Source organism: Erinaceus europaeus, chromosome 21, assembly GCF_950295315.1.
Source record: "Erinaceus europaeus chromosome 21, mEriEur2.1, whole genome shotgun sequence".
In the NCBI taxonomy this organism is placed as follows: Eukaryota; Metazoa; Chordata; class Mammalia; order Eulipotyphla; family Erinaceidae; genus Erinaceus; species Erinaceus europaeus.
Window position 1 is genome coordinate 1,376,581 of NC_080182.1, and position 13,209 is coordinate 1,389,789.

Here is a 13,209-nt window from a genome sequence, read left to right on the forward strand (position 1 = left end):
GTGGTGGGTGTGGTGTAAACTATACATTGTAACAAACATACTGTTAATATCAAATAAAAAATAAAACATACTAAATGCTCAATGCAGAAATCATATTTTTTATCTCAATATTTTGGGTCATGTGTAACTAATGTGAATCAGATATAAAATTTAGTCCCTTAATCTTATTAGTCATACTTGAAATACTCAATAGTCACCTCTGTCTAGTGGATACCAGTTTGGAGACTGCAGACACCCACATTTTTTTTTATCAATGTGGAAGTTTTATTGTACAACCATAGAGTGACAAGAAGCTAAGTCACACAAACTGAGCACCCGTGTCTGAGAAGAGGAACAGTCGTGGATCACAGAGGTGGTTCAGCCTAGGGAGGTATGTTTGAGACCCCTGCTCAGTCAGGATTGGCCCAGGTTCTGTGTGGATTAGGGAAAAACAAAGAAAGAGATTAACCCTTTGTTGTGGTGTTTGAACCCTTGCTGAAGGTACTTGCTGAGTGAATCTCCTCTGCTTTACTTGTGAGTCATAATCCTAGACAAAGTAATGTGACTACCACTGTCTACTTGTGCGGTGTAAGCTGAGAATTATGTCTAGTGGCGAAAGGACTGACCAGCTCTGGGTTCTCCAGGAGGTTCATCCCCAGCACTGTAAGTAAAACCCAGCTGTCACAAGAGACACACTGGTTGAGGGCCATGGGGTAGGAAGCAGGTAGATGAAGAGAGGGTTTTGTGGCTCAGGAGTAAGGGAGACATTAGTAATACTGCACTAAGTTGGTTTAACCTAGGACATCTGGAGATTTGGCCATGTGGTTGGTGAAGAGCATGGTTTTTGAACTAATCGGTAAAAAGGGCAGCTATTTCTTGAGAGAGGTAGAAGAGTATGTTTGTTTGCTAGGGCTGGGGGAAATGACGTACTAGCAATGAGAGGCTCACAGAACACATTTCTATGGCCTCACAGCTCAAGAGACTAAAGTCCAGGATCTAAGTATTGCCAAGGTTTGTTAGGGAGTATCTGTTTCATGCCTTTCTCCTGGTTGCTTGTGGTTTGCTGGCTTTCATGAATTATAAAACATCAGTTTTTAATCTCTTAACTCATGTGTGTGTGTATGTCCATATTTCTCCTTTTGATATAATAACATCAGTCATACTTTGTCTAACTCATTCTATTCTAGGATGACTCATTAGTACTGAAAAAGTTACTTCATTAATGGCTCTTTTTACAACTGATTTCACATTCTGAGGTACTGAGGATTAGAAACTCAACACAGGAAATTTTTTTTGGATGTAATTCAACCTATACACAACAAGTGGTGTCATAGAAAGATTATATGTTTTAGAATGAGAAAGAATGAATGTGAGCCTTGCTTTTCCAATGGCTTTTCTGGTGTAATTTTATTTCACTATCTACAAAAAGAAAAAAATATATTTAATAGAATTACTGGTAAGATTGGAGCTCTAGTGGTGCAATCAGTTAGCGTGCAGTACTTATACAGAATTACTGGTAAGATGATAAATCAGTGGTTAAATGAAGCATTGTTTTATGTAAAAAACACTTTTGATTAAACAGTAATAGACCATTAATAATCCTGCATTCATTTAAATGTATTAAATTAGGAAGTAAATGTATTGTTTTAACTTTTTTTATTGTTTATTGTTTTAACTTTTTTATTAGTGATTTAATAATGACTAACAAGTTAAAAGGGGTACAACTCCATACAATTCCCACCACCAAAGCTCCATGTCCCATTGCCTCCCTAAGGAAGCTTCCCTATTCTTTATCCCTCTGAGTACTTTTTTATTACCACCAAGGTTATCACTGAGGCTCAGTACCAGCACTACATATCTAGCAGCCATTTCCCCCTGTTTTTTTTCTTCTTTTTCTTCTATTTTATTTGATAGGACAGTGAGAAATTGATAAGGGAGGGGGGACTTGAGAGGAAGAGAGAAAGATACCTATAGACCTGCTTCACAACTCCTGAAGTGTGTCCCCCCCCCCCCCCCCCGCAGGTGGGGAGCTCGAATCCAGGTCATTGCTCATGGTGATGTGTACACTGGTTGACCACTGTCTGGCTTCTATAATAAAGTACATTTGAGAATAGGACTAGACATCTGGATTAGGGCAGAGAGGAGCTCCCAGACTTGAAGGAAATATATGCATACAATTAACTGTTTACCTACCCCATTGATCTGACCCAGGGCCCATATCTATTCCTGTTTAGCATAGGAGCCTGTGTAACCTCCTAGTCCCTGCCAGCCTGAGCTCCAAGTTCATGGTCACAGCTAGGAACATTCTAGGATGTACTCATTTCAGGGCCAGTCTTTCTTGAGTGGCAGAGTAGACTCACCTATTCTCCCTTTAGAGAGTGGGCCAGTCCCTACCACTGACATTTTATGGTAAGGGAAAGGTCCTGGAGAGGCTAGCAAGAGGCCTTGTGATGACCATCCTGATGGAAGTTACTAGTGTTGGTGGAGAGAGGGGTCTATTACAGGCCTAGGCCTTCCTATGTGGGACCAGGGCACCAGATAATAGCTTGGCCTGGTGTTGACCAAAAAGCCCATTATTAAGTGAGCCAGTCTCTCACCCTTACCTAACTTTTGCAGTCCTTTCTTTATCTGACAAGGTTAGGTTTTTCTCCCAGTTGTTCAAGCATTGTATCCAAACCAGTATTAGGCTTATAGGGCCTGGCCTCAAGTTAGGGAGGAAATAGACCTAGCATTTTAGTGGGGTCTGAGTTAACCCTTACTTGTTTGACGATTCTAACAGAGGTTGTCATAGTGACAATAATTGTCCTTTAGTATATATATTGTGTATGGTGTTTCTTCTAAAAATTATCAAGGGATGACAGTAATGCTGATGCCGTCAGAGGAGAGATTAGGGAACATATCTTTCTTCTGGTAGTTAGCTGAATAGATAGAATGGTTGAGGGTAGTAGGGAATATGAGAGGAGGTTGTCTATATCTAAGTGGTAAATATTTGATTAGACAACTTATGGCACCTTCTTTTGACCTTTCTACTTGATTTCCAAGTTTATTAGGCCTAAGTCTAATCATAGCAGACTAGAAATCACTTTTACTTTGAGGTGTATAGTTGCCCTTAACTAATGAATATATGTATATATGTACAGAATCCTCTAGGGTCTAGCCTATATCTAAGGGCTCTAATTTTGTTAGGGGGCACATCATCTGAAATAGAACTAGGTAGTCCCATGTACTAGGAAAGGTCTTCCCAGATTATTGGAGTTGAAGGTTGACATCTCAGGCTTGGTGTCTTTGAGGATGTGGCTTCTCTAACTGGTGTTTTCCCACAAAGCTTTTCTTGTTGTTTCATGCAAGGAGTGCCTTCAGATTTCTTTCTGGAATATCCCGCTCTTTATTCTTGCCTTGGTCAATTGTCCACTCATGAAGATGAGAGATAGTAGAGAAGCTTCTCTGTTCAGTTGGAGCTGAAGGTGGTTTGGACTAACAAAGGACTCTGCTATATTTGGAAGTGTATAGAACTTTGTAGTCATAGGGGCTAACCTCCACATCGTAGGATTATTGAGTATCCAATTGACTTACTCCATCAGTACCATCCTACACATTCCAAATATCCCCTGTGAAAAGAAATTTGAACATCTGCTTGCAAAGATGTTCTAGGGTCAACCTCTACCCAGGCTGCTTACGATAAGAGGAAGCAAAGGCTGAATATGTTAGAGCATGTCCTTAGTCCTAAGAAATGGTGAACTTGGGCCAGGCACTGGTGCTTCTGGTTAAGTGCACACACCACAGCGCACAAGAACCCACATTCAAGCCCCTGGACCCCCACCTGCAGGGGTAGAGCTTCAAGAGTGGTCAAGTAAAGCTGAAGGTGTATGTCTCTCTGTCTCTCTCCCTTTCTATCTCTTCCTCCTCTTTTAATTTCTTTGTCTCTATCCAGTAATAAATAAATAAAATTTTAAAATAGAGAGAGAGAAAAAAAGAAACTTAAAGGAAAAAAAGGAAGAGGTAGTGAACTGGAACCCCTAGTCCCTATGCTAGTCAACCAGACAGACATGACACAATCTTGGCAATAAACATATCACAAAAGTAGTTCTGGTCAACCCGGTTCCTACACATGACTCCCTATATAACCGCCAACTAGGAAGAGTTTTAGACCTGTCAAAGGAGAATCCACTTAAATTGAGAATATAACATCTCGGCAGCTGCTCTTTCCCTCTTCCATCTCAGGATTCTGAGGTCAGCCAGTTGCTTATTGTAGCTATAAGGCAAACCATCAGCCCTGAGGCCAGTTGCCTAAAATCCACTGCTGCCAGCAACTGAAATCCTGAGCCTAAATAAGGCTATTTCTATTGGCTCTGTGATGTATTTTATTAGCTGTGTTCTATGCAATTTTATGCCCCTGGTAGAAGTTACAGGGTTTGAAAAATTGCCTGTAATAAATCCCTTATTTTTAAACATAAAGTAACTCATTCTTTATTTAGAGAAAATTAGTTTCTCCCCACCCTCACTAAATAAACATTAAGGAAATAATGAAGAATATCAGTTTGAAGAAATACCTCACTGTGAAATAGCCCAGAGGATCCTTGTTCTTCTCTGGTCTGTGATGCCATTTGTCACCTGCACTGTCACCCTTGGGATAAGAATTTGTGCTTCTCTAGGAAGCCTCAGTTCATTCAATGACTAGCCTCAGTTGTTCAGTTGGGGTCCTGCTTTCTTTCTTTCTTTCTTTCTTTCTTTCTTTCTTTCTTTCTTTCTTTTTCTTTCTTCTTTTTTGTTTGTTTTTGTTTTTGTTTTGCCTATAGTGTTATCACTGGGGCTTGGTGCCTGCACTACAAATCCATTGCACCTGCAGCCTTTTGTTTTTTTCTGTTCCATCCCTTCCTTCCTTCCTTCCTTCCTTCCTTCCTTCCTTCCTTTCTTTCTTTCTTTCTTTCTTTCTTTTTTATAGAACAGAGAGAAATTGAGAGAAGAGGGAGAGATAGAGGAGAAGAAGCTTGTGAAGCTTCCTCCCAGCAGGTGGGGAGCCAGGGGCTCGAACCCAGATCCCTGTGTGGGTCCTTGCACTTAGTACTGTGTACACTCACCCGGTGTGCCACCACTTCCCCCTTTCACATTCTCATGGCATCTCATTTTTCCCGCTCACCTCTCAGCAACCTTACCTTCTTTGCCTGTGGTCTTTCCAGCCTTCAGATGGCCAGGGGTACAGTTGTGCTTGTCGATGGCTCCTTGGCCTTGTCCCTTACACACTTCAATTTCCTGTGTGCAGAGACTGCATTGCCTCTCCAAGGCGCCCAGAAGATGACCAGATCTCCAGAGACACAGCCACAACCTGCTTCAGTTGTCTTCCTGATCTGCCCCACATTTATCTGTTCTCTGATTTGTGAGTTACTTTGGGCAACATAGAGTTTAGGTAGAAAAGCTTCCAACTTGCAAGACAATATAACCTCAAGTTGAAATACATGGTCTGAGGAGCTTAATTATGTAGGTTCAAATCCTTCACCTTGCAAGCTTTTGAAGCTGGGGTGATCAGTGGCACACCCGATTATGTGCACACACTACCACGCGCAAAGACCCAGGTTCAAGCCCCTGCTCCCCACCTGCAGGAGGACACTACATGAGCAGTGAAGCAGGTCTGCAGACGTCTGTCTTTCTCTCTCCTTCTCTATCTCCCCTTACCCTCTCAGTATCTTTCAGTCCTGTCAAATAAAAACAAGAAAGGGGGAAAATAGGAAAAAAAAAAAAAAAAAGTTGCTGGGAGTGGCAGATTCATAGTGCCGGCATCAAGTCCCAGCAACCATGGTAGCAATTTAAAAAAATCATTGAAAAATATAAAAAGAAGGAACGAAACTGGGGCCATTATGGAGTCATTCTGGTTAGAAATAGTAGTAGCTGCCTCAGTGTCATAAGCATGAAAAAGAAAGAGTGCCTGTCAGAAGGTTTCAACGCACTATAAAGAAGAAGATGGTAGATGAAAATAAGCAGAGCACCACCGGCCATTAGGAAAATGAGCACACACCTATCAGAATCTTCAACTTTTAGACATCAAGCTTTTCAATTCCTAGGTAGTTCCCCATGAGAAGTATTATATATCCATACATATGGCTATCTAAATATTTGCCAGAGTTTTATGTGTAAGAGTTGAGTTGGAAATAATCCAGATGTCTATCAATAGAATACTACTCGGCACTTAAAATAAATGAATCGTTGATACACACAGAAATCTCTAGACAATATGCCGAGTACAAAATAGAGACAAGACGATACACAGTGTAGACAATTCATATCATCTTACGAGGATACAAACTCATTTGGTGACAGAGAGCAGATGGCTAATTCCTTGGGAATACAGGACAAGGATGGTAAAAGGTTACAAAAGGATCATCGGGACATTTGGGCTAGTGGATATATATGTTCACTCTTGTGACTGGTGTTGCTTTCCTAAGTATATACACATATCAAGAAGTACTGAATATTTTAAACTGGTGGGGTTTGGTTTATGTCAATTACATCACAAGCATCAATTTTAATTAAGTGAGTGTGACAGTGGAGGCCTTCCATATATATATTGACGGTTATAAATGGTACTACTCAGCTCCTCACCTGCAAGGGGTTCACTTCACAGGTGGTGAAGCGGGTCTGCAGACGTCTGCCTTTCTCTCCCCCTCTGTCTTCCCCTCCTCTCTCCATTTCTCTCTGTCCTATCCAGCAACAGTGACAGCAATACCACCAACAATAATAACAACAATAATGACAAACAACAAGGGCAGCAAAAGGGGAAAATAAAAATAATAAATGAATAAATGGTACTACTACTCTGAACAGTGTTCTAGGTAACTTCTTGAACATTTGCTCTTTCTAAAATATTTTTATTTACTTATTTAATCCTTCATTGGATAGAGACAGAGAAGAACTGAGATGGAAGGGGGAGATAACAAGGGAGAGAGAGAGAGAGAAAGAAAGAGAGAGAGACTTGTAGTGCTGTGATACCACTTGTGAAGCTGCCTCCTGCAGATGGGACCCTGGGGGATTGAACCTGGGTCCTTGCACATGGTAATACATGCACTCCACCTAGTACACCATCACCTGGCAGACAGTTTGGCGGTGGATGTGGTATGCACTGTAATTTTACAGTCTTGTAACTCACTATTAATCATAATAACAAATGAGGTGGGGGGAACACTTCACTTAAAAACAGTGGTCCGTAGCTAGTTCTATCGATACCAAGCTCTGATCTAGCTAAATGCACCTTTTCTTTCAAGGGCTATTCAGGAATAAAAATCAGTTAAGGAAAAGAGTCTTGTTTTAGGATCAGAAGGTCTTGAGTCCAAGTCCTCACTCTGTCCCCAGTACTTCGTGCTGGTAGGTGACCTTAATTTTTCTCATAGCCACGATAGTGTAAAGTTGTCTCATATGACTGCTGTCAGCAGTTATGGACGAGAGAATGTTCTGCAAGCTACAAGCTGCATGACTCTGTCATTCATTGCAACGAAGGAAGAGAGAAGATCAGCAGACATTTTTCCAGGCTGTGTAACAGAGTCAACCAGAGTGAAGTACATGTTAGCAAATAATCTCATATAAAAGGTGGGGATTCACCTCAGAGCCCCTCACTCCCTTACATCAGAATCTCCTGGGACACTTTCACAGGTACAGATTGATTTTCATGGAAGTACTGCAGTTAAACTTCAAGAAAACTAAACACTAACTATATTAAAAATACAGATGCTTATGTTGGCAAAATAATAATATAGAGTTTCAGATCCATCCCTATACTGAAGTGGCTAAAAAAATGGGTCTGTAAATTGAGGGTTTTTTTTTTTGAAGTGACCTCATTGGGCAAGCAAAATAGCTGGATAGTGTGCTGCCTTGCCATGCGTTCAACCCGTGTTCAAGCCCAATTCTCACCTCACTGAAGGAAGTTTTGGTACTGTGGTCACTTTCAGTTCTCTCTCTTCTTCTATGCCTGTCTATCTCTATCTAAAAATAAATAAATAAATGCCAGGCTAGCTTCGCGGGCAGGAGACAGATGACCAGGGACTCATGGCTGAGCTGGAAAGCAGTATCTCTTTATTCATGTGGAACGCAGTGCAATCTAACCTATCTAAACTAACTATAATCACAATCCTGTCCTTATATATATACTTGCCAAATAGGGTGGAAATAGGATGTGATGTAAAGAGGGTGGAGCGAAAAGAGATTGGTGGAACAAGAGGGGGCGGAGCAAAAAGACATCATGAGCCAGTGGGGATTAAACCAGTGCCCTGCAGGCAGGGCGGTGCTTAGTTAACAGTGGTAAATAGAATACCGTGTTAAGCAGGGGGGATTAAACCAATGCAACAGAAGGGGGTTTATAAGCAGACCAACAAATAAATAAATAAAATAATGTCACCTTACTGATTCTGATGCAGTGCTTACACTAGTCGCTAGTCAATGGATGGTTTTTAGAAACAGCCACCTTGATTTCAGTGCCTTTCCGTGAGAAATGAGTTCCCTTGGACTCTGCTGCTCAGTTTAAACCTTGATTTAGTCTCCAAGAAAGGCAATTCATTGGTCAGAATGACTGTGGAAGGCAAATGGACCCCAATCTGACTTTAGAATTCTTGAGCAGCCCTAAGGTCACCTTAGAAATTATCTTCTTGGGGGTCGGGCGGTGGCACAGTGGGTTAAGCGCAGGTGGTGCAGAGTGCAGGGACCAGAGTAAGGATCCCGGTTCGAGCCCCCGGCTCCCCACCTGCAGGGGAGTCACTTCACAGGCGGTGAAGCAGGTCTGCAGGTGTCTGTCTTTCTCTCCCCTCTCTCTGTCTTCCCCTCCTCTCTCCATTTCTCTCTGTCCTATCCAACAACGAATTGCGTCAACAAGGGCAATAATAATAACCACAACGAAGCTACAACAAGGGCAACAAAAGGGGGAAAAAATGGCCTCCAGGAGCGGTGGATTCATGGTGCAGGCACCCAACCCAGCAATAACCCTGGAGGAGGAAAAAAAAAAAAAGAAATTATCTTCTTGGGCCAGGAGGTGGTACACCTGGTTGGGCACACATCTTACAGTGCTCAAGGACCCAGTTTCAAGCCCCTGGGCCCCACCTGCTGGGGGAAGATTCATGAGTGGTGATGCAGGGCTGCAGGTGCCTCTCTGACCCAACCCCCTCCCCTCTCGACTTCTGGCTGTCTCTATCCACTAGTAAACAAAAATAATAATTAAAATAAATAAATTATCTATTTAGTTAATGCTCATGACTATTGTTTTACTGAGAGAGTTTCACTGGGACTTTATGTCTGCAAGACTCCACTGCTCCTGGCAGACTATTTGCTTTTTTAATTTTTTTTTCCACATAGGCGGTTAGATACAGAGACACTGCAGCACTGCTTCACCCCTTGTGAAACTTCCCTTTCCTTAATGCTCCCATGTAGTGGCTGTGGGCTCCATGCCCAGGTCTGTGTGCATGGCCAAGTATGCCCTCTACTGGGAAAGCTGTTTCTAGCCCTCCTGCACACACTTATTACATAATTTCTTTTCAGGCAACCATTTCGATAAAAGAGAAAAAGTCACTGAGTATTGAATATGGGAGCTTGTCTCAGAAAGGCTGCCCAGTTGTGTGGCCTGGTGCCACGTTGAACTTCAATGAAGAGGGATCATCATTTCAAAATCAAGAAGTGGTGTGCTCAGGTGGCACACATCATCAGTTCACATATTTAGGATAATTAAAGCAGAGGCATAACGAGTAGAGTTTTCATCTGTTATAACTTATAGTCTAAACTTGTCTAAGACTGTCTTGTGTTTGTGTTGTGTTGTGAAGGGGGTATCAATAGGGCCTCACCAAGCTGGCCCGACATTGTTGAATAGAGAGAAAGAGAGCCAGAGAGGGAGACATAACACTGAAGCTTCCCTTGGTGCAGTGGGAACCAGACTTCCATCTGGGTCCCATCATGGCAAAACAGCCACCCTCCCAGACAAGCCGCCTGCTGACCCGGGGACTCTATTCTTTTATCTACAAGGAGAGAAGTTTTCTCTCCTGTGTCTTAAGGATGGCAACTCTACCTACTTGCTAAGAGTGGTTCTAAAATCTTCTACCAAAGAGCACCGCATGAATATAGTCCAATCTCTTATCAAATCACTCTGGTTCTGTGAATTTGGACCAGATGTTGCGAAAATATCTCTTGGGACCTGGCAGGAATAATCGTGTAGGCAGAAGATCTTGGGAAATGGAGACTAGATGTGCCCTTTGAATGGGCAGTCTCTGATTGGTGTCCTGTACCAATGTGGCCCCACGTTGTCAGTTATCTATTTTTTTTCAAATGGGGGGTGGTGGTGGGTGGAATAGAAATAGCCCCTCCTTTGAGCTGACAAATAAAGGGAAAGCCCAGATATATGCTCAGCCTAATACGCCAGGTAATTGCAAGTAATTCATCTTCGTGTCACATTAGCTCACAATGAAATATGTTTGAAGCTTTTGAATAAAAAGCTCCCATTATTGTAGCCAAGAAGATTGTCCTCCTTGAAATGTGACTCACCCTATGAAGATGCTTACCTTCAAGTCATTTGAACTGCTCACTCTGGCAGTTAGGATCTGAGAAGAAAAGCAATATATATATATATAGTTTGTTTTTCTCATCCTTATTATATATCATACCTTGAGGTTCTTTAATTTGGTGTTTGTGCTCACGACTCTTTTTCTAGTTTATATCTGTTGCTATATGATCTCTGTTTCTCTGAAGGGCACTTATCAGATGGTTTTGCTCATATGTACAACGTAAAGAACTGATGCCATGGATTTGTTAGAAAGGGGGGGAAAAGTTATCAAACCTATTAAGACTTTATTAAAACTATGATGGTTATCCTTGGGGAGAGACTGGAGAGCTAGGGCAAGGTAGAGGGCACAGAACTATGGTAGTGAGTGCCCTGTGGAACTAAATCACTAATAAAAACTTTAAAAAAAGAAGAAGGAGGAGGAGGAGAAGTACCTTAAAATGATCAACCTAAAGTGTAATTATGAAAAGTCCTGATCACTCCCATGTTCTCTCTCTCCTTGCAGGTTGACAGAACAGAAGTGATTCGCACCTGCATAAACCCCGTGTACTCCAAGCTCTTCACGGTGGACTTCTACTTCGAGGAGGTGCAGCGCTTGCGATTTGAGGTCCATGACATTAGCAGCAACCACAACGGGCTGAAGGAGGCAGACTTCCTGGGGGGCATGGAGTGCACGCTTGGCCAGGTGGGTCCACTGCAGGGCCCTTCCTGGGGCTTCTCTCCTTCTCTTTGTCCTTCTCTTCACTCACTCAGGCCTTGTCTTCCTTCTCTTTCTTACTTCATTTTTCTTGAATATGTAGTCTTTGTACGACTTCCTATCCCATCCATTGCATGGACATGGTGTTTACTGGGAAGATGTTACAAAGGTGTGCAGTTACTCCCTTTTCAAAGTGAATGCTACCTTTACTTTTACAATCCTTTAAAACATTTTATTTAATCCTAGTACATGGGGCATGTCTTTTTTTCTTTTTTCTTTTTTTTTATTGAGAGTTAAAGGCTTACAGGTTTACAGTACAGTTGTTGGCTTTCATCATGATAGATGTCTGCAAAACACTCTCACCCCTGGCCTAGGTCCTTTTCCGTCTTCAGTCACTCAGGACCTCGATCCTTCTCCTTCCCCAGAGTCCTTTGCTTTGGTTTTTGATACACCAAACCCAGTCGAAGTTCTTTGCGTTTCCCCTTGCGGTTCTGTTCTTGTTTCTCAGCTTCTGTCCATGAATGAGATCATCTCATTGTCATCCTTCTCACTTAACAAGATGCCTTCAAGCCTCATTCTAGATGAGGTGAAGAAGGTGACTTCATCATTGTAATAGCGTAGTGGTATTCCACTGTGTGTATGTACCAGAAGCTTCTTAGCCACTTACTTATTGTTGCTTGTAAGAATTCCGCCTGACTCAATGGGACAAAAAAAAAAAGGTTCAAAGCAATTTATTTAATTTTTATTAGAGACCAGAGAGAGACAGAGAGACAGAGACAGAGAGACCAAAGCACTGCTCAGCCCTGGTTTATGGTGATACCAGGGATTGAACCTGGGATCTTGGTGTCTCAGATATAACCATTATGTTATCTCCCAGCCCTTAGTCACGCTTCTTCTGTCAGCCATTTACTGCACAACTGTTTCTGGAGTTGTGTGCCTGGACTGACCTTATCTTGATATGATTATAAATTTCCATTTTTATCCAGATGGGATTATGCTCAGCAAAATAACTAAGGAGGGATAGAGGACATTCTCACTTATATGTAGGATATGAAAAAATAAACAGGTCAAAAAGAGAAAGAAGCCTTACACTCTGACTATAGAGCTGAGGTCACCTGGGAGAGAGCGGGCAAGGAGTCAGTAGGGATGAAGGGGCCCAGGTAGACTTTGGTAGAGGGATATTGGTACTTTGGTTGTGGTTATGGTGTGGTAATATACATCACAAAAAGGTGTGAAGTTGTTTCTCCAAGACATATAGCAACATTGCCTCTGTGCAAATTTTGAAATCAGTTTCCATCTCCCAGATCAACTCTGAGAACCCGTCACAGGGAACAATGCTCATTCCCATGTATTCTAGTTCCAGTGATTAAAATAAAAGGTGAAACAGTGCTGCAGGTCTGTCTGTCTGCCTATCTATCTATCTATCTATCTCTCTCTATCTATCTATCTATCTTTTTATTAAAGAATCTTATTTATTTTTATGATCTTTATATATTGGATAGAGAGGGTAGGGGGTAATAAAGAGTGAGAGAGACACATGCAATCCTGCTTCACCACTCCAGGTTGGGAACAGGGCCTTGAACTCAGGTCCTTGCACATTGTAACATGTCCTGTCAGCCAGGTGTGCCACCACCCAACCCCACTGTTTTTGATCTTTCTATCAATCTGTCTATCTTCTGTCTATCAGTCTGTATGTCTGTCTATCTATCTATCGGTCTGTCTGTCTTTCTGTCTGTCTGTCTGTCTGTCTGTCTGTCTATCTATCTATCTATCTATCTCTCCCTTCTCAATTTTTCTTAGTCCTATCAAATAAAATGGGGTGGGGGAGTCATTGGGAGCAGTAGATTCATAGTACAGGCTTCAGCAGTAACCCCGGTGCCAATTAAAAGAAAAAGAAGAAAGTAACAGAAATGAGGCAAACAGTTCAGGGTTACCAAAGCCAGAATCAGGGTCTCACAGAGTCAAGGCTGGCTCACCTTGAAACATGTATAAATTGCCCCTTATGCAGACCCCA

At 42.0% G+C, this 13,209-nt stretch overlaps 1 protein-coding gene across 3 annotated transcripts in view; it reads left to right on the forward strand.

Moving 5' to 3' along the window:
* Positions 1–13,209, forward strand: part of CPNE4 (copine 4) — a 732,756-nt gene that overhangs the window by 547,912 nt on the left and 171,635 nt on the right. For all 3 annotated transcript variants that reach the window (XM_060180243.1, XM_060180244.1, XM_060180242.1), the window contains one exon: positions 11,004–11,183. In XM_060180243.1, the coding sequence (XP_060036226.1) occupies positions 11,004–11,183 (180 nt within the window). The remainder of the gene's footprint in view (positions 1–11,003; positions 11,184–13,209) is intronic.